Source organism: Palaemon carinicauda, chromosome 24 (genome assembly GCF_036898095.1).
Source record: "Palaemon carinicauda isolate YSFRI2023 chromosome 24, ASM3689809v2, whole genome shotgun sequence".
NCBI classification, from domain to species: domain Eukaryota; kingdom Metazoa; phylum Arthropoda; class Malacostraca; order Decapoda; family Palaemonidae; genus Palaemon; species Palaemon carinicauda.
Genome location: NC_090748.1, coordinates 65,333,867 through 65,355,503, shown reverse-complemented (window position 1 = coordinate 65,355,503; position 21,637 = coordinate 65,333,867). Strand labels below are relative to the sequence as shown.

The window sequence follows — 21,637 nt, the reverse complement described above, 5'->3', positions numbered from 1 at the left end:
TGAGGATCATTTAGCACTTCTTACAACTACTCGAGAAATGAGTTTTTATAGCCAGAAATTAAATTTTCTGATCCAACAATGCCCATGATAACCTTCAGTGTTATCCAGAATTGTAACGAGGCCAAAGTGGGTGGAGCCACATGAAGTCATCATTCTGACGAGGATTATTGGTGAAGGTTTAAAGACAAAATACGGTACCGGCTATTTTTTTTTACTTTTTTTTTTACAGTAAATAGGTAAGTAGATAGACAATAAATAAAAATTGCTTGACTTTGGATATAGCAGTTATCAAATCAAGCTTGTCTACTACGTTTTTGAAAATTACCAACTATTCCCTACACCTTATCAATCTGATTGTGACCTATAAAGTAGACTGTTATTTCTTAGGAAACTTATTTTGGGAGTTAGACTAATAATCAAAGTGTTTTTGTATTTATTAACATATTTTGTTGGTTTGTTCATTATGACAATTATCAGTGGAGAGGTTTCAGAGTTCATAAAGGTGTACTGCTTTGCTTTTATTTAAACTTTTGTGTCATTGTTGGCAGAGGTATAGCCATCGTTACGTATAGCCAATCATCGATCGAGAAAGAGGGAGGATATGCCGTCATAAGTTACGTAACGAGTGCGTTCGAAAGCTTTTCTCTGAGTAAGTTGGCCCGTCTTCAAAAAACGTCACTTTTACATTAAAAGTACCAAATTTATTCAACCTACGTACTACAGAATATAATCAAAATTTATGTGTAGATATAATGTGCATTCTGAAGAAGCGTTATATTTATGAAATTCATAGATAAAAAATTATTGCGATAAAACCGTGTTACAGAGGCCCTGAATCTCATAGTAGGAGAATATATAAAGTAATATGAAGATGATTTGTATTATCATTGGTCTCAGATGATTGACTTCCCACACAATCTTCCCTGAAATACTTGCTCATATATGCTGAATTGTTTCAAACCAATTATTGATATGCTATCTTGAGAAAATGAATTGTTATTGGATTATGGAATTGTGTTTGAGTAAGGTTTTTCTGTCAGAAATTCTTTTACAAATTATTCTAAAACTCATTATTTTAGCGAATAAAATTTCCGTTGGGATATTATATAAGACAACATATGGGTTTATACAACGTAATTATAATTTGGAATCATTACTAAAAAAAATTATGATACTGATGAATCGATATTGAATTACTTTCAAACAAAATGACTCTTTTCTCGTAACCACTCTAAAAACCTAATCTAACCACCACACTTTCTGCATCTAGAATCACACTCTTTATATATATATATATATATATATATATATATATATATATATATATATATATATATATATATATATATATATATATATATATATATATATATATATTTATATTTATATATACATATATATATATATATATATATATATATATATATATATATATATATATATAAATATATATATATATATATATATATATATATATATATATATATATATAAATATATATATATATATATATATATATATATATATATATACATTTATATCTATATATACATAAATTTATATATATACATATATAAATATTTATATTCAAATATATATATATATATATATATATATATATATATATATATATATATATATATATATATATATATATATATTGAAAAAACTTCAAATTATTAATTTGAATATTTAAGTATTGATACATTTGGCATACAGAAGTGTCGCTAATTGCCCCTTTGCTTTTAGATAGTAACTACTATACAGTAGTTATATCCAGTTATATCTGCCTGCCGTTAACGTCGTTGTGAAGTTTTTTCACACAGCACAGTCTTCAGCAACCTTACTCGGGAGTGAGGAGGAGCAGCTCTTTCCCTCTCTTCCATTATTCAAGTGGAATTTAGGATTTATACAAACGCTGGATTAACTAATATGGATTTTTCCTCTACCATGGAAATAAGTACATACTAATTCATCGAGGATGGGATCCGGACGCTGCTTAGCGATGATCGTCTGTTAAATGATTTTTTCCACACTCGCCAGAACTGATATCGCAACAGGGTAAGCATAAGGGGCTTTAATGCTTGTTCTTGCGTTACATATTCTATATGCCAGTGTTTTGAGAATAATTTAAAGTATTTTAATTAAATTCTTACTAGATTGAACCTGTGATTTCTATGCAGTCTATAAATTTAAGTATTTGACAACTCGTTAAATTTGCTATACTCCATCGGCTCCTTCATGGCAATCCGGGCGTTGTCTCCTACGTTGCCAAATGTCCTTCTCTGGAGTGTTTAAAGGCCTACCGCTCCTGTTTACCCTTTTAATCCCTGCGCTCGAATGTCTCCTGGGGCAATATTCTGGACCTTTCTAGGGATTATCCCATACTACTGAGTTTCGCATTCTCTAATCAACTCGTATGTGTGAATTTATCTACCTACACTCACAAATTCCATCTCGTGGAGGCTCTACCATTTGTTATATATATATATATATATATATATATATATATATATATATATATATATATATATATATATATATATATATATATATATATATATATATGTGTGTGTGTGTGTGTGTGTGTGTGTGTGTGTGTGTGTGTGTGTGTGTGTGTGTGTGTGTGTGTGTGTGTGTGTGTGTGTGTGTGTGTGAGAGTGAGAGTGAGAGAGAGAGAGAGAGAGAGAGAGAGAGAGAGAGAGAGAGAGAGAGAGAGAGAGATCCTGTGTAAATTTAGGCAGGTAAACTGAAATAGTGTCAAAGATACATGGGTTACACAGAATTATCGACAACAATTAAATATATTATCTATACGTAGTATAGACGCCCAATTATCTTCATTAAGAGTATCCGATACACTTTCTTTTTATATTCTCATGCCTTCTTTCTATGGACTTTGTTCTAGCTTTGCAATTTACTTTGAATATTTTGTTTTAGGTTTGGCACGTTTTTATCTTCAAAATATAGGATACTTTTGCTTGAGTGTCATACCTGATGAAAATATCAATTTGTGTTTCATAGTCTTTGTAAGGATTTATCAAAACAAATAGATGATAGTTTTGAGTCATGAATGTTATACTGATAACGATACACAAGAATGCCAGGATTATAGAGATTTATTTCTGCATATCTTTTATATTAAAAATATGTAACATTTTTTTATTTGTATAACGAGGACTTCCTTCCATGTTCTTGGTAGGGCGACAGACTCCTTAATGACTGACTGTTTTGGTTGAGCCGTCTTTATGGAGACACACGCTGTTTGACATATTCATACCCCGAGGTCAGCTTAACGCCTGAGAAGGATGTGGCAGCGCTGTAAAATTTTTCTGCCACGTTTAAGAAGAAACGTGTAATTTTATTGTTATTAAAAGTAAAGAAATTACGAGGGCATTTAATAATTGCGAATATTTATTATTAATTAATTATATTTACATTTTTTTAACTTATGCTGCCTCCATACACCATACAACGTGATGGTAATATTTGATATGGCATCGCCGCTCCCGGCCCAAACCCAGCCTTGTTCGCCTTAAAGGATCCGATAGAGTATAGTTGTTTTACTGATAAATTGAGAGCTGTGGTGATTTAGTGGTGATTTGAGCAAAATTTTACGTGAGTGATTTCGTGATTAGTTAATTGCTGTTTTCGGTGATTTGTTTATTTCAAGATTTTGATTTATATGAAAATTGTAGATTTTAGTCAGGCGATTACAGTAATTCATATTTTGATTAGTGTTGAATTTTTGTTGATTTATTTTAGTTACTTTAAAGTGTTGTATTTATTGTTCTGATTTTTCCCGTGGTTGATTCTCCTTTACTTTGTATTTTTTAGCGGATGAGTGAAAGGAAGAAGGTTAAGCCCTCGCAGTTGTGAACCTTAAAATCTCTTTTATAGTGCATTTCGAAGACTCGTTTACGTCATTCCACCACCAGCTGCTACAGTGAAATTTATATAAATTTAATTTATGTATTCGTAAATGTGTAACCATTTAAATTTAAATTTATTAAATATTTAAAATGCATTTTTTCCATCTCTACCTTTTCACTTAAAATGCAAGGTTTAATGATATGATCGTGGTCATTACATATTGATTTTATATTTACATATGTAGACCACCCCCCATTTTTCCGCTTGGTCCTTCGAACTTTTGGATTAATATTTTTTAAGCACTGGTGTGGAATGTTGGTCGTTTCTTGTTGGGCGGTGTCCGGGTCCCCCTCCTCTCGCGTTATACGTGTTAATTTTTTATTTGAAAGTTGATTTGTGCGGTGTTTTCTGTTAGTTAAAAATGGCGGAATCGGAAAAACGTGAACGTACTACTATACGCCGTAAGGTTAGTGTATTGTATACTAAATTGTGTAATGCTGTTGATTCTTTAGATAAAGCTGAATTACAAACAGAATTGAGTTTTCTGAGTGATTACAGTCAAAGATTGCAGACCTTGGATGATTTGATCTTGACTAAAGTTAGACTGGACTCCTTAGTTCCGCAGGAGGATTTGGATAGGCAGGATTCTGAATGTGAGGAATATCATCGTAAAATTAAATTACTGTCAAACAAAATGCAATCTCGACTTGATAATCTCTCCGTACAGATTGATAATAAAACTCCTTGCAGAACTAAAATTGATTTGCCCAAGTTGAATTTGCCTTGGTATTATGCAGATTCTAAGGAAGATAAATTTACATGTAAGCGATTTTTTGAAGTTTTTGAACACTTGACTGCTCCGTATAATTTAAATGAAGTCGAGAGGTATAATTTACTTGAGCAGCAATGTCATAGTAGAGCAAAGGCTATGATTAGTTCTATAAATGTGTCCCAGCAAACTTTTGGTCAGGCTAAACAAACTTTGATCGCAGCATTTGCTGATGAAATGCCTCAGAAGTTTGTCCTCATTAAAGAGTTAACTGACTTGAGGTTTGTTTGGGGCAAGGATGATCCATATATTTTTTATGCTCATATTAAGAAGCTGATTGATGCAGTGATAGATAATGCTATTGATTTGGACACTGTTATGCTTTATTTTGTGTGGTCTTCATTGCCTACTAAATTTCAAGATATCATAGTTGCGATCACAAATAAGTCTCATCCTACTTTAGATGAGGTCACTGGTAAATTTTTGGAAGCTTGCAGCAGGTATAACGCTCAATTAAACATTAGTAAAGAAAGTCCATGTAAAACCGCAGTTTTGACTACTAGTTTGAATACTAGTTTAACCGGGAGTTTATGTATGCTTTGTAATGCTAAAGATCACAAAATTGCCAGTTGTACAAAGTACTTGCAAGTATCTGATAAAATAAAGCGATTGAAAGAATTGCACAAGTGCTTTAAATGCTTAAAAGCAGGTCATAATAGTAATGAGTGTAGATTTCAAACGTCAGGTGTATGCTTCAAATGCAAAAAGGGTAAACACTGGAGTTTTTTGTGTAGTTCAAAGCCAACAGATTCTGGTAATAGTAAGCAAACTACCACAAAGGTGGTTAATGTTATCGAGAGTGTTAATGAAATACCATCAACTGTTACAGCATCTAGTCATTTGGATATTGTTGATTCTTTATTACCATTACTAACAGTGACGACTGAATATGATCGTGTTAAAGTGGATACAGTTTTGGATTCGGGTAGCCAGAATTCCTTTATTGAGGAAAGTTTAGCAGATTTTTTGAATTTAAAGATAGTAGATCCTAAGATACATTTGATTATCAAGGGGATTAATACTAATCAAAAGATTTGTACCAAGTCAGTGAGTTTTCCTTTTAAGATTGGTGATGTAAGTTATGAAATTACTTGTATTTGTATTCCTAAGATTAAAATTCAGATGAAAGCTCCTCATATGTATAAATTAATAGAACTGCTAAGACAGAATGGTAAAGAGGTTGCTTATGATAAATTCAATAATGTAAACAGAATTCATGATATTGATGATATAAAGCTACTGATAGGTGCAAAGGATTGGCATTGTGTGATGAGCATGGAAAGTGGAGTACTAGGTCAAAAAGACAGACTGACTTCCTTTTACAGAATTAATGATAAACTAATATTAATTGGTTCTATTTCTGACTGGATAAAGAATCTTTCCGATGCAGTAGATACATCTTTGATGTCTCGTAGGAAGATTTCTGAAGAAACAAAATCTACTACTTCATACATTGGCACTATGGAGATTGATTCTGATGGATTTGACTATGAAGTGCCAACACTTGATCGAATATATAATTTTGAAAGCCTGTCGGATATAGCAGAGGTTGCGGATTATTCTCAGTTGGGTCATAATTGTAAGATATTCATAAATATGGAAGAAGAGGATTCTATTGAATATGTTACCAATGAAACTGAGCAAGAAGTGACAGATTTTATTTTATGCAACATTTACAGAGATTCTGAAAAATTTTATGTCGTACCAATTCCTTGGTTGACTAGATATAAAGATCTTCTTGGATCAAATGAGAGACTTGCTTTCAAGGTTCTGTGCAGTCTGAAGAAGAAATACATGAACAGTAATGTTCTAAAGCGAATTGATGAAGTTTTCCAGTCACAAATTGATTTGGGAATCATTGAAAAAGTTGAAGATTTTGAAGAATATAAAAGGAAATTTCCAAAATATTTCTTCATTAGCCACAGTCCTGTAATTAAAGAAGAAAGAGATACTACGAAAGTAAGAGTTATTTACATGGCGAATCTTGCAGAAAAAAGACATGATGGCAGTAAAGGCATTAGTCTGAATCAATGTATTCACCCAGGTTATAACAAGAATTTTAAAATAAGTGATGCATTGACCATGATGAGGTTTGACAAGTTTATACTTGGATTTGATATTTCAAAAGCCTTTCATAGATTGGCCATTGATGATGAGAATTCCTCAAAATTTCTCTTTTATTGGTTTAAGGATGTTGAATCTAGAGATTTTACACCAGTTGTGTGTCGCTCAAAGCGAGTAATATTTGGGATGTCTGTTTCTCCATATCTATTGCAGTGCTGTCTTTATAAAATGCTAATATTGGAGACAGATGGTGATACTGAAGAAATTCAGGAATTGAAAAAAAGAATCTTCCAAGGCAGTTATGTTGATAATTTTCTAATTGGTTGTGCAGATGAAGATGAAGTTGAAATGGTTCACAGGGAAGCCAGTACAATATTTGAGCAGCATAAATTTCCATTGCAGCAGTATGTTACTAATTATTCTCAATTTCAGCGTGACATTGACTGTAAAGTTGGCACAGAGACTCCACAAGAGGTTAAAATTCTTGGCATGTGCTGGGACAGATATAATGATGTACTAAAGGCCACATGTGTTAAATTAAATGTTGAAGCCAATACTCTTAGGCAGATTTTGAGTTCAGTAATGAGTATATTTGATTTGAATAATACTAACTTGCCTGTTTTAAACAGATGTAAGATCTTCCTCAGGCAATTACAGTCTGATTATGTAGATAAATGGGATACTTCTCTTCATGGTGCTCAGCTAAATGAATGGAGAAACATAGCTTCACAATTCAATAATGGTGAAAGGCTAGAGATACCAAGATATATGGGTAGCAGAAAGTCTAATTTTGATATAATTGTAATGAGTGATGCGAGTAAAAACTTTATTGGATGTGTTATTTACTTGCAGGAGAGAGATTCAAAGTTGGTATCCTTCGTATCTGCCCATAATAAGATTCTGAATAAAAATCTGAAAGGGCGAACTATGCCTGTACTCGAACTCACAGCAGTAGAGTATGCATTGCAAAGGGCTTTTGATCTGTATAAAATGCTCACTTCTTGTATTGTGCCTATTGCAGTTAATGACATAATGTTGTTTTCAGATTCTACGATTGCCTTAAGTTGGCTAGCTGATTATGAGAACTTGAGAACAAAGCTTCAAAAGAGAAGTGTATATGTAAATAATAGAATCGCAAATATTGTCGACCTCTGTAAGTCTACACACTCGGTGAAGTTAGCTCACGTAGGATCAAATGAAAATGCTGCAGATTTCACGACTAGATTAGTATCCTTCTCAAAGTTAAGAAACTCTTGTTACTTGACCGGACCCAAGATGTTACGGGAAGATTTAAATTTACTAGAATGGCTTGTAATTCCTAATCCAGGCATGATTAATGATGTGGATATACCGAAGCTGGTTGTAAATAAGGCAAGTGTTGAAGATATGTCAGTTGGTACAGTTGTTGATTTAACTAAGTATTCTTCACTTGACAAAGCAATTAAAGTACTAATGAAAGTTAAGCTTTTCATAAACAAATTAAGATTAAGAATAAAATCTAAGAGCCAGCAGTCAATTGCCTTATTAGATGCAAGCTACAAAAAATGCAGTAATGATTTGCTAAAGCTTGATCAACAGAATTGCTTTCCAGATTTACAAGATTTTTTCACTTCAAAACGGAAAGCAAAAAAGTGTATTCCTGAGCTAGTTAGTAGAATTAATGTATTTTGTGACACTGATGGTATTCTTAGAGTAAAATGTAAAATGGGAAAGATGTCTAAAGGTATGATGTCGAGAACTCCAATACTCATTAGTAATAATAGCGATTTCGGTAGAATACTGATAATGGACACTCACGTGAAGTTTAATCACTCGGGTACTTACTATGTGCTACATAAATTGAAACCGGCATTTTTTTTGCTCAAGGGATTTTCAACAGTTAAGAAGGTTGTGAATGAATGTTACTACTGTAAACGTTTTAATAGTAGACCAGTTAAAGTTAATGCTAATGACTATAGAGAGTGGAATGTGAATCCCATAAAGAGGTTTTTTTCTGTATGTTTCATTGATTACTTTGGACCATATTTCACAAGGTATGGAAGTGACAAAGTTAAAACCTATGGGGTAATTTTTAAATGTATTTGGTCTCACATGATTAATGTTGAAATAGTGACTTCAGCTGATTCTAAAGGATTTTTATTGGCTTTTCAAAATCATGTTTACAACTATGGTTTGCCTAACAAAGTATTTTCAGATTCTGGCTCAAATCTTGGTGGTGCATTCACATGGATTGAGGAATGTCTGAAAGCAAGTGAGGTGCAGGAATTCTTCAATCAGAGGGGTGTCGATGTCACTGAATTTTCACAGTATCCTCGTGGTTCTCTGAATCGTGGTATTGGAGGTATCATAGAGTCCGGAGTTGGTCTGGTAAGAAAGTTAATACAGGGAGCAATCCATAATAATATTCTAGATTTTCTGGAATTTTCTCATGTAATTAAACAATGCATATGTTACGCTAATAAGAAACCCATTTCTGAACTTGGCGCATTAAGGGAACAGAATGTGAATGATGATTTTCAGGTGCTATCACCAGAGTTTTTGAAATTTGGATATGATACACAGGTTATGGAATGTATATATCACGAAGGTCAACTTGATGATTATGACTCTTCTGACTTGGGTAAGGACTTTCGGCGTTTAATTCATATTAAAGAGAAATTACGTAATAGTTATCACAATGAATTTTTATTTGGATTGCAAGATCAGGCAACTAAATACAGAGGTAAATATTACCCTAGGGAGCACGTTAAAATATCAAAAGGTGACATAGTCTTGATAAAAGATTCAATGGTTAAGGCTCCCAATTACCCTTTAGCTAGAGTTCTTGATGTTATTTATAATTCTCTTGGTGAGGCTGTTCAAGTACAATTGGTCAAGGGTAATAAAAGTGTTGTTTTTAGGGATATATCGTCTGTTATTCTTTTGGTTAAAGGTGATGGGTTAAGTGATTCTCATATTGATCAGTTAGATTTAAATTTTGTACCTCAGAGTGATTCTAATGTTGTTTCTAATGACAATATTGCAAGAATTCAACGGGGGGCTGCTTTGGTTTGTTCTGAGAAGAATAAGCAGCTAGCTCAATCTGGTCTTGTATAGAAATTTAAATTTAAATCCGCGGGGGGCAGATTGAAAAAACTTCAAATTATTAATTTGAATATTTAAGTATTGATACATTTGGCATACAGAAGTGTCGCTAATTGCCCCTTTGCTTTTAGATAGTAACTACTATACAGTAGTTATATCCAGTTATATCTGCCTGCCGTTAACGTCGTTGTGAAGTTTTTTCACACAGCACAGTCTTCAGCAACCTTACTCGGGAGTGAGGAGGAGCAGCTCTTTCCCTCTCTTCCATTATTCAAGTGGAATTTAGGATTTATACAAACGCTGGATTAACTAATATGGATTTTTCCTCTACCATGGAAATAAGTACATACTAATTCATCGAGGATGGGATCCGGACGCTGCTTAGCGATGATCGTCTGTTAAATGATTTTTTCCACACTCGCCAGAACTGATATCGCAACAGGGTAAGCATAAGGGGCTTTAATGCTTGTTCTTGCGTTACATATTCTATATGCCAGTGTTTTGAGAATAATTTAAAGTATTTTAATTAAATTCTTACTAGATTGAACCTGTGATTTCTATGCAGTCTATAAATTTAAGTATTTGACAACTCGTTAAATTTGCTAGTTGTTTTACTGATAAATTGAGAGCTGTGGTGATTTAGTGGTGATTTGAGCAAAATTTTACGTGAGTGATTTCGTGATTAGTTAATTGCTGTTTTCGGTGATTTGTTTATTTCAAGATTTTGATTTATATGAAAATTGTAGATTTTAGTCAGGCGATTACAGTAATTCATATTTTGATTAGTGTTGAATTTTTGTTGATTTATTTTAGTTACTTTAAAGTGTTGTATTTATTGTTCTGATTTTTCCCGTGGTTGATTCTCCTTTACTTTGTATTTTTTAGCGGATGAGTGAAAGGAAGAAGGTTAAGCCCTCGCAGTTGTGAACCTTAAAATCTCTTTTATAGTGCATTTCGAAGACTCGTTTACGTCATTCCACCACCAGCTGCTACAGTGAAATTTATATAAATTTAATTTATGTATTCGTAAATGTGTAACCATTTAAATTTAAATTTATTAAATATTTAAAATGCATTTTTTCCATCTCTACCTTTTCACTTAAAATGCAAGGTTTAATGATATGATCGTGGTCATTACATATTGATTTTATATTTACATATGTAGACCACCCCCCATATTTATATATACATATATATATATATATATATATATATATATATAAATATATATATATATATATATATAAATATATATATATATATATATATATAAATATATATATATATATATATATATATATATATATATATATAAATATATATATATATATATATATATATATATATATACATTTATATCTATATATACATAAATTTATATATATACATATATATATATATTTATATATATATATATATATATATATATATATATATATACTATATATATATATGTATGTATATATATATATATATATATATATATATATATATATATATATATATATATATATATATATATCTCTATATATACATAAATTTATATATATACATATATAAATATTTATATTCAAATATATATATATATATATATATATATATATATATATACTATATATATATATGTATATATATATATATATGTATATATATGTATATGTATATATATATATATATATATATATAGATATATATATATATATATATATATATATATATATATATATATATATAATATATATATATATATATATATATATACATTTATATCTATATATACATAAATTTATATATATACATATATAAATATTTATATTCAAATATATATATATATATATATATATATATATATATATATATATATATATATATATATATATATATATGTATGTATATATATATATGTATGTATATATATATATGTATGTATATATATATATATATATATATATATATATATATATATATATATATATATATATATATATATATCTCTCTATATATACATAAATTTATATATATACATATATAAATATTTATATTCAAATATATATATATATATATATATATATATATATATATATATATATATATATATATATATATATATGAGAGAGAGAGAGAGAGAATATATGAGAGAGAGAGAGAGAGAGAGAGAGAGAGAGAGAGAGAGAGAGAGAGAGAGGACTCCTAGCTTGTGTTTACGAAAGATTTTTCATGAGAATGGCATAGCTAATAACACAAAAGTTAGAATCATTCTAATGACAGAATTAAGATCTGGAGAAATTATCCATAATTTTTCGTAGTTCCCCTACCATCACACCCCTTACAGCACAAACAAGTACTTCCCGGGCCACAGTCGTCCCCCACCCCCTGCCTGTTGACCTCTCCCTAAAACAAACTCTTCTAAACCTGAAATTCTGGAATCTATTGATATTGGAGGTGACAGAGAGGGACTGGAGACGACAGGACATTTCCTTTTAACTGTACCTCAACCGCATTTACATAGTGGAGTAACATTACCAGTTCTCCAAGAAGTGCTAAAAGCTCCAGTTCTTGCGTCCTTCCGCAAAATAACAGATAACTTTGAAGCTAAGAGATATGCACTCATCATAAAAGAAAAAAAAAACAGTGGAAAAATACCATTTGGGTTTACACCTCCATAAGCATCAAGGTCCGTCAATGGAGCTAGTTAGTCTAGCCTCGGGAAATGAGCAAGATCAAGTTTCTTATTACTATGCTTACTGCCAGCCACAAGGTTTACCTTTTCCTTTGGATAGTGAGTGACAGAGCCATCTGGGTTAAGTAAAGGAGAAACTGTTGCATCTACACCAAAAAGTGCAAATTTAAGAGTATCCCAACACTTATGTTCCTGAGTTGTACCAGAAAGGGTTTCTTTTATGGTTAAATTGTATACCTTTTCAGTTGAAGCATAAACTCTCTGAGCAAAAGCGCTAAGCTAAGTATAGTTATTCCAAGTCAAATCTGATCTGATACCCTTCCAAATATGATAGGCTTCCTGCTTCTCCAAATGAGTACGTTTACAATCATCATTGAACTGTGGTTTGTCTTTCACTCAGTGCCTTAGCATTAGCGCGCGAAATTATACGCCAATCAATTATGTTGACTATACAACTGTGACCAATTCAAGCCAAAAAAGATCACTCAAAATGTCATTCCAGTCTGCTTGAGATTTCATATAAATCTTACATGAGTATGATACATCAGGGACAGGTTGCTCAGTCTTCACTACTAATGAAATCAAGGCATGATAAGAAGCAACCTTACTTGTTATAACACCAGGGGAGTCGGTGTATACGATGTCCAAGCAGTTACCAGACCTGTAAGTAGCTTCACTTCTGATTTGCTCACAGCCTGATTCAGAGGCAGAGTCCAAAGCTCTTAAGTCATGGCTATCGGTAGGAGAAACAGAATTTAACCACTCCCTATGGTAAGCATTGAAATCACCAACAAAGAAAAAAAAAGAGGACTTTCTATCATCTTTTATCTTAGCTATAATGGTAAGAAGACAGTCAAAGATAGAATCATCCATGTCTGGATTCTGGTAGATGAAACACAATAATAGAAGTTGTTATGCCTACCACAAATTTTTATTACCTGAATCTCATGACATCCGCATTCATAGCAGGACTTATGAGAAGCAGGATACTCTGCCCTAATATACACCGCCATTCCCCTGGCCCTAGGAATGGCATCCTGTTTCAAAATTGTTGACTTCTTAAAACCAGTTATAAGGAGCTCTGATGAGTGCCTCATATTAGAAACCAAAGTTTCTGAGCACAAAAGAATATCATACTTTGTGGACGCAACTGTAAGATCTTGAATATTTTCATGAAGACCACGATATTGCAATAGAGTAGACGACATTGACGAAATCTAGGACATACTGGTCCCGGATTTCGTCCAATGTCTCCAGACAACATAAGAATTAATGGTAATAAAAAGATACATCATACTTAAAAACTGAATTGATATGAATGATAACAAAAACGATATGTACAGAAATATAAATAAAGTGATTGATGAAACCCATAGATAATAGAAAAAAGTCGGAAAAACTGGTCAATATGGAGGAACCGATACACCATGCAAGGCTAAACACCCTCCAGGCTAGCCACTTCAACTGAAGGGACAGCAGAGAGGATAGTTTTAAAAAGAAAAAGAAACAGATAAGGAAAAGACGATCTCTAGATAAACCACCAGGCATTCATGGCACTTCTATTAAGCATGCCCAACATACCATTTAAAAAAAAAAAAAAAAAAACAAGAGTAAGAAAAAAAATAAGACAGAATAGTATGCCCGAGTGTACCCTCAAGTAAATGAACTCTAACCTAAGAAAGTCGAAGACCATTGTACACAGACTATGGCACTACCCAAGACTAGAGAATAATGGTTTGATTTTGAATGTCCTTGTCCTAGAAGAGCTATTTACCATAGCTAAAGAGTCTATTTTACTCTTTGCAAGAGAAAAGTAGCCACTGGACAATTATAGTGCAGTAGCTAATCTCCACTATGAAGAAGAATTGTTTGGTAACCCCAGTGTTGTAAATTGTATGAGGATGCAAGAGAATGTGTAAACAATAGACCAGACTTTTATGTGTGTGTAGGCAAATGGAAAATATGCCGAAACCAGAGAGAGGGATCCAATATAGTACTCTATGGCCAGTCAAAGGACCCAATAACATCAGTGGTAGTATCTCAACGGATGATTGGTGCTCAGGACAACCTACTACAAATTTAACTACGAACACTACATATCAATATATAACAATATCTAAAAAATGCTTCCCTTTCTGTAAAACTAATAGACATTTCTTGAGTAGAAGCAAAATATGCAAATTAAATCTAAACCTACAGTCATATGGTGCAATTAATTCAATTCATAACATATTCCAAACTATATATCGTTCATCGGGCAGTTGAATCGGTGGAAATCAATTGAAGTCACTGTCTATACAAGCTTGCCGACCAGGGTTCGATTCCCGGCCGGACCCAAGCTCTTGTCTTTGCGTGATTTCGCCTGGGGCTCTGATCCCAGGTCGTTAAGAGAATCCAGACATTAATGTATCAAAAATATATATATGGCTTATTTGAATATGAAAAACACGTCTAAATGTGCAAAGTTTATCATTAATTGAATGCCAAGTAACAAACTACCAATTGGCTACGATGGTGAAGATGGGTTGATTTCAATTCTAAGTACAAAACACCTGAATTCGACAGGTATAAATACAGAAGAATTGTCATTGACTTTTATCTTTCTTCGTGGCCAAGTGGCTTAGTCACTGTCTACACAAGCTTGCCGACCAGGGTTCGATTCCCGGCCGGACCCCAAGCTCTTGTCTTAGCGTGATTTCGCCTGGGGCTCTGATCCCAGGTCGTTAAGAGAATCCAGACATTAATGTATCAAAAATATATATATGGCTTATTTGAATATGAAAAACACGTCTAAATGTGCAATATATATATACATATATATATATATATATATATATATATATATATATATATATATATATATATATATATATATATATATATATATATATATATATATATATCATGATCTGCATATGAAAACTAAATGTTACCGTAATAACTTTATTTTCAAAACTTTCCTTGTATTAAAAACAATGTTCTTGACAGTTTTATAGTTCGATTCGTGCAAGTAGCCTACATCCTCTTCTTCACAAATCATCATCATTGCTTTTATATTTATTCCTTCATTGTTGCACCTGTTTAATCAAGTAGAAGAATAAAGGTTATAAAAGTCTGTAAGCTTTACGTGTTGATTTTTTACTCTACCGCTCGAGTCATTGGGTTCTTTGACTGGCTAGACAGTAATACATTGGATCCCTATCTCTAGTTATGGCTAATTTTTCATTTGCCTACACATTCAACGAATAGTCTGGTCTATTTCTTCCCACATTCTCATGTGCCCTTATACACCTTTCGACACTGAGATTACCAAACAATTCTTCTTCGTTCAAGGCTTTAACTACTGCACTGCAATTGTTCAGTGGCTACTTTCCTCTTCGTAAGGGTAGAAGAGACACTCTAGCTATGGTAAGCAGCTCTTCTAGGAGAAGGCCACACCAAAATGTAACCATTGTTTTCTAGTCTTGGGATAGTGTCATAACCTCGGCAACATGGTCTTCGACTGTCTTGGGGTAGAGTTCTCTTGCTTGAGGGTACATTCGTGCACACTATTCTATAATTTATATATGGAAGATTTATTTCAATGTTGATATTGTCCTAAAAATATTTTATTTCTAATTGTTCATTACTTGTCTTATAGTTTATCTATTTCCTTTCTTCACTTGGCTATTTTTCCTTGTTGGAACCATTGGTTTTCAGCAGCGTGCTTTTCCAGCTAGGGTTTTAGCTTAGCTAATAATAATAATAATAATAATAATAATAATAATAATAATAATAATAATGTCATTAGTTATGGGTGGGTCAATAAAACAGTGTAATTTCGACTGATCATGAGAAATGACAACCTTTGAGGGGTACACAAGTGCATGTTTGGCTTTGCCTAATGCAAAGAAAAGAAAACTGTATTGGAAAAAAGGAAACAGCAAGCAAGGTTTAGCCTGCTGCTGCTGTTAGACGTCACTCATCTACATTTGGGGTCAGGAGATGCCTTCATACAGGTCATAAGGTCAAAGATACTTGCGACAGTGAATTGAAAAAGCGTTAAGATAGTAGCTGACAGTAGTCAAATTATCCCAAAGAAGAGACCAAGAAATGCTCCTCACTCTCTAAGTCAGTGTGTTAATAACAACGAGAAAATGGACAATATAAATCTTCCAAGTGGAAGTTGGATGTGTATAATTTAATGCCTTGATTTTATATCGAGGGAACTATGCCATTTTATGCTGCAGTATGTTAACTGTGCATATATGAATTTTGCAATGTAGAATGTAAATCTATTTGGTTAAGAAATAGATGTTTTAATCTAGATTAATCCTCTTGGTTATGAAATGTCACAGACAAGTCTTCCCCTGGGAATTTAACAGAAAATTAACATAAGAGGAAACTACAGAACAGCTACAGACACATACTTCCAAAGACGATCATTATTTATTTACACACAATCTCTTGTCATATATCTATCAATCCAGTTTTTAAATGAATACGAATATTCTACAAACATCTCTTGATGCTGACAATATTGATACACGAATCGACTGAAATTCTTAAGAACATTGTTGCTAACACAAGCAAACTTTTGAAATTTGAAGTATTTTAGAAACATTCACTCTTAAGAACTAAAGGTCAAATAATGCATTATGAAAATGTTTACAAACTCGAAAGTGAATAAATATGAATATGAATATGAAAAAAAATTGGGATGTCCCGAACCCAAAATGAAATGGGAACAGCCTATAACATTTTTTAGATCTTTTGTAGATTACTATCTCTTATGTTTATATATATATTTTTTATTTTTGGGGGGTGATATAGAAAATATCTTATCTAAGCTTAAGACCCTCTTTCCTACCGTCATCTTTCCATTAAGGGGTCGGTTGCATGATGCGCCCTCTCCAATGCCTTTTATCAAAGGCGTTCTCTTTTACTAAACCTCTTCTCTCCATACCTTTTCTCGCCATCTAATTCTCTACGTTGTCAAAATAAATTCCGGTAAAAAAGTATGTTGTCGATAACTATGCCGGGGAGTCACAAGCCCATTTTTTGTGGATTTCATATTCAATGAAGTTTATATGACAAAATCATTGAAATCCAGAAGCCATTCGAGTGCAAGGAATAAAGACACACCTGAGATGTTATGGTCCTATGGATTTCCTTTAAAAGACGCCTATATCCAATGGCAGTTTTGTTGGGTTCGCTACGAATAATGCCATTACCTAATTATAGTTTGCAATAAATCATAATGACCAAAACATTTTGCACCAATAAATGTTTATTAGGAAAATATGAGAAAAGCAAACAAATATGAAAACTAAGCCAGCTCTCGTTACGTTTAATCTCATGCATTGTTAAATCCATAACAAAGATAGGATTGAAACATTTGAAGGCTATTAAGGATGGACAAAAGACGTTTAAAGAAAGAGATATATCAGTATAATACTTGAAAACTACCACTAATAATAACAATACATATAACTAAAGTGGGTACTCGGTAGAGCGCATACCTTCACCTATATCATGTATATCACAATATATGCAATTGAATTATGCACGTGTTGGCACTTGTTTCATGAAAATCGGATACAAATTTACAACGATACAGCAAAAAGATGTTTGTTTACGTTTTCTTGACCTTTGACCCAATCCCTGCAAAATCTAATTAAATTCTTTTTGTATCATGGTCAGTCATCCCGTCAAATTTCATGAGATTCGGTTAAATAGTTATTGAGTTATGCGAATCACAAACACAGACAGACAGACAGACATACATACAAAGAAATACACTCGCCTATAAAAACATAACCTTCGTAACGAAGTTGGCGAAGGTAATGATGCAGTGACGTTGCGATTTGGATAACTAAATAGGATCGAAATATGTAGATCAAGCCCAGGTATCTAGGCCTTAAATTAAGCGCCCTTGAAAGGAGAAAAGCGGTGCAAGCGCCAAAAGGTCGATGATCTCCACCCTAAATGAAAATAGAACTAGAGGAAGAGCAAGAAAGGGGAAAAACAGGAACTACGCTCTGAATGAATTCATCTCACAGGAGGGTGGACTGTTTACTGGTATAGTGAAGGTAATAATGGTCTTTAATCAGTTGTCATATACAATTCCTGATATGTATGTTAAACGGATACAATTTCCCTTAACCAAATGGTAAGTTTCACTTCTGGCAAGCTTTGCTTATGAATAACCAATTTACAACATACACCTCTTCTTCTTTTCCACCGTTAGCGTTACATTAAGGGGTCGGTTGCCTGGTGCGTCCTCTAATATCATCAAGCTTGGTTTGTAATTTGGCAGAGGGTTTTTTACAATCGCATGCTCTTGCAGTCACCAACAACAATGATTGACGATGGGCCTATGGTCACGAGTAAAAACTGTAGCGATCCCATCTATTTTACATTTCCCCGCAATGCCTGACATTTAAGCCAATCTTTATCCTCTACATAAATCAACAAATCAAATGAGCATTTAATCAAAGATCTGTAGGGTTGTGGTGGCTTATAAGAAACGTCCCTGCCTGGCGATCTGCCGGACTGTGGTTCGAATTCAGCTCAAGCTCGATAGTTTCTTGTAGTGTCTGCAACCTCACCATCCTTGAGAGCTAAGGATTGGGGAAGCCTATATGTCTACCTGCTGAGTCATCAGCAGCCATTGGTTGGCCATCCCTGGTCCTAGCTTTGATAGAGACCATTCATGAACGGCCTCTAGAAACTTCATTTACAGTTTCAGAAAAAATCAATCCTTCGGTGGTATGACGGTTTGTTGAAGGAATGAAATAAAGTAGGCTACCAAGCTATAGATGGGAATTCTAGGATGGTGAAGTCACACGGTATTATTATTATTATTATTATTATTATTATTATTATTATTATTATTACTTGCCAAGCTACAACCCTAGTTGAAACGCAGGATGCTATAAGCCCAGGAGCTCCAACAGGGGAAATAGCTCAGTGAGGGAGGGAAACCAGGAAATAAGAGAATTAAGATAAAGTATCTTCAAAACAGTAACAACATTAAAATCAATATTTCATATATAAACTATAAAAACTTTAACAAAGTAAGAGAAGGATAAATGGATAGAATGGTGTGCACGAACATACCTTCAAGCAAGAGAACTCTACCCCCAGACAGTTGAAGACCATGGTGCAGAGACTATGGCACTACCCAAGACAAGATAACAATGGTTTGATTTTGGAGTAGCCTTCTCCTAGAGGAGCTGCTTACCATAGCTGAAGTGTCTTTTCTACCCTTGCCAAGAGGAAAGTAGCGACTGAACAATTGCAGTGCAGTACTTAACCTCTTGAACAAAGAAGAATTCTTTGGTAATTTCAATGTTGTCAGGTGTATGAGGCCAGAGGAGAATATGTAAAGAATAAGCCAGACTATTCGGTGCATGTGTGGCGAAAAGGGAAGTGGGCCGTAACCAGAGAGAAGGATCCAATATAGTACTGCCTGATAAGTCAAAGGACCCAATAACTCTCAAGCGGTAGTATATCAACGGCTGGCTGATGCCCTGGGGAACCTATTAATTTTCTCACAATTAAAAAATAAAATAAATCTTTAGAATTTAGGAAAACTAGAGCACGGCCTAACCAGTGCAATCCATTATTACAACTCTGACATCTGGTTTGTTCTGACCAAGTGAATCGTTTTTTTGTTCGTTTGTTCGTTCGTTTAAGAACGCCATGCCTTATGCATAGGGTTGTCAGATTTCAATATAATCAATCCCGGACACTCTTAGATCTCTCAATTCTCAGCCTATAATCCTTATATCTATTTATAGATTTATACATATATAGTATATACACACACCTAGATCAACATGTAAAAATATTTAGATGTATCGAAAAATATCAAGAAAGTATTTTAATGGGATATGAAGAAAAAACTAGGGAAAATTAATATTTAATGCAACATGCAATAAAGAAACTAAAGAAAACGAGACTAACAAATTAACTTTTTCATATGAAAAAAATGAAGATATGTAACAATAAAGAATTCATAAGCAAAGAAATAAAACATGAACTTTTAATTGTATTTCTGAGATGACTTAGCCTTTTTCAGACGGTCCCTACTTCCTATTACCTGTCTGTAAAATTCTTTGTAATGCCAAATTATATTCCATTTAAACAGCAAAATAGCTTCTTAGTTGACATATACAACTTATTCCTCTCGTCTGTCCATTGAGCAGTCATCATAGAAAAGACACGCTCCACATCTGCATTGCATATTTTTTGTGATGTACTAAATGTGGGATGAAAGGGTGTCCCGTGAGGGTCTTATGCGGGACGCATATTCCTGGAGATTGGATGAAAATAGACCCTCTCGAATCTTAGAACCAATCAGAGAGTGTTTTGGAGCGGTGACGTGATAAGACTCTGCCCTCCCTAGTGCTACACCACCTATAAACTTTCCTTAATTCTTGCAAAAGCACCAGTTTTGAAAATATTAATGATATATAATACATTTTAATATTTTTAAATATATTAGTTATTATAGATGCATACAGATTATACGTATCAACTATGTTGTACCAGCTAGCATTTGCGCTGGCGCTTATTTTTATAAAAAGGTATATGGCCCCATTGCTCAATGTAAACAAACTCCATGTGCTGTTCCTATTCTGTAATTTCTGTCGAATTGATTGAGTCTGTAGCCCATAGTCCTCATAGTCTGTTGTTTTCGTCGTGTCGTGTTACTTGTACTTTAGTCACTATGGAGTGTACAAAAAAATCTCGAGTTGCTAGATTTTGATGGTAGTGGCTTCCCCTCCATCGCAAGACGCTCAACTGGCAGCCCAATGGGAGCTGCACCGCCTCAAGGCCGTCATCCGACAGATGCTGTATCTTTACAACCTAAACGTCCCAGTAATTTGGCTCACAACATTTACTGCAACGTGGCCAATGGGAAAACTCATGGCACAAATCATTAAGGGAAAAATAGTGATATTTATGTATTTTTTTTTTATTGGCATATATTTGATTCAAATGGAAAATAGGAAACCTATTTTTGAATTCGTATTTCTCACACTTCACAATAGTTTTTGATTAGTGTTTAGGCAACGTATCAATTTTATGTATTTATTTTAGCTCTTAAGACATGAATT

At 33.2% G+C, this 21,637-nt stretch overlaps 2 protein-coding genes across 10 annotated transcripts in view; one reads left to right on the top strand and one right to left on the bottom strand.

The window, feature by feature from the left end:
- The window catches only part of LOC137618132 (uncharacterized), a 478,676-nt gene that overhangs the window by 394,723 nt on the left and 62,316 nt on the right, over positions 1-21,637 (bottom strand). The gene's annotated exons all lie outside the window — the stretch shown is intronic.
- On the top strand, positions 6,939-10,809 carry LOC137618130 (uncharacterized). Its single transcript, XM_068348148.1, has 2 exons — positions 6,939-10,293; positions 10,736-10,809. Exon 1 carries the CDS (start codon positions 6,953-6,955, stop codon positions 9,860-9,862), a length of 2,910 nt encoding a protein of 969 aa, XP_068204249.1. The 5' UTR covers positions 6,939-6,952; the 3' UTR covers positions 9,863-10,293; positions 10,736-10,809.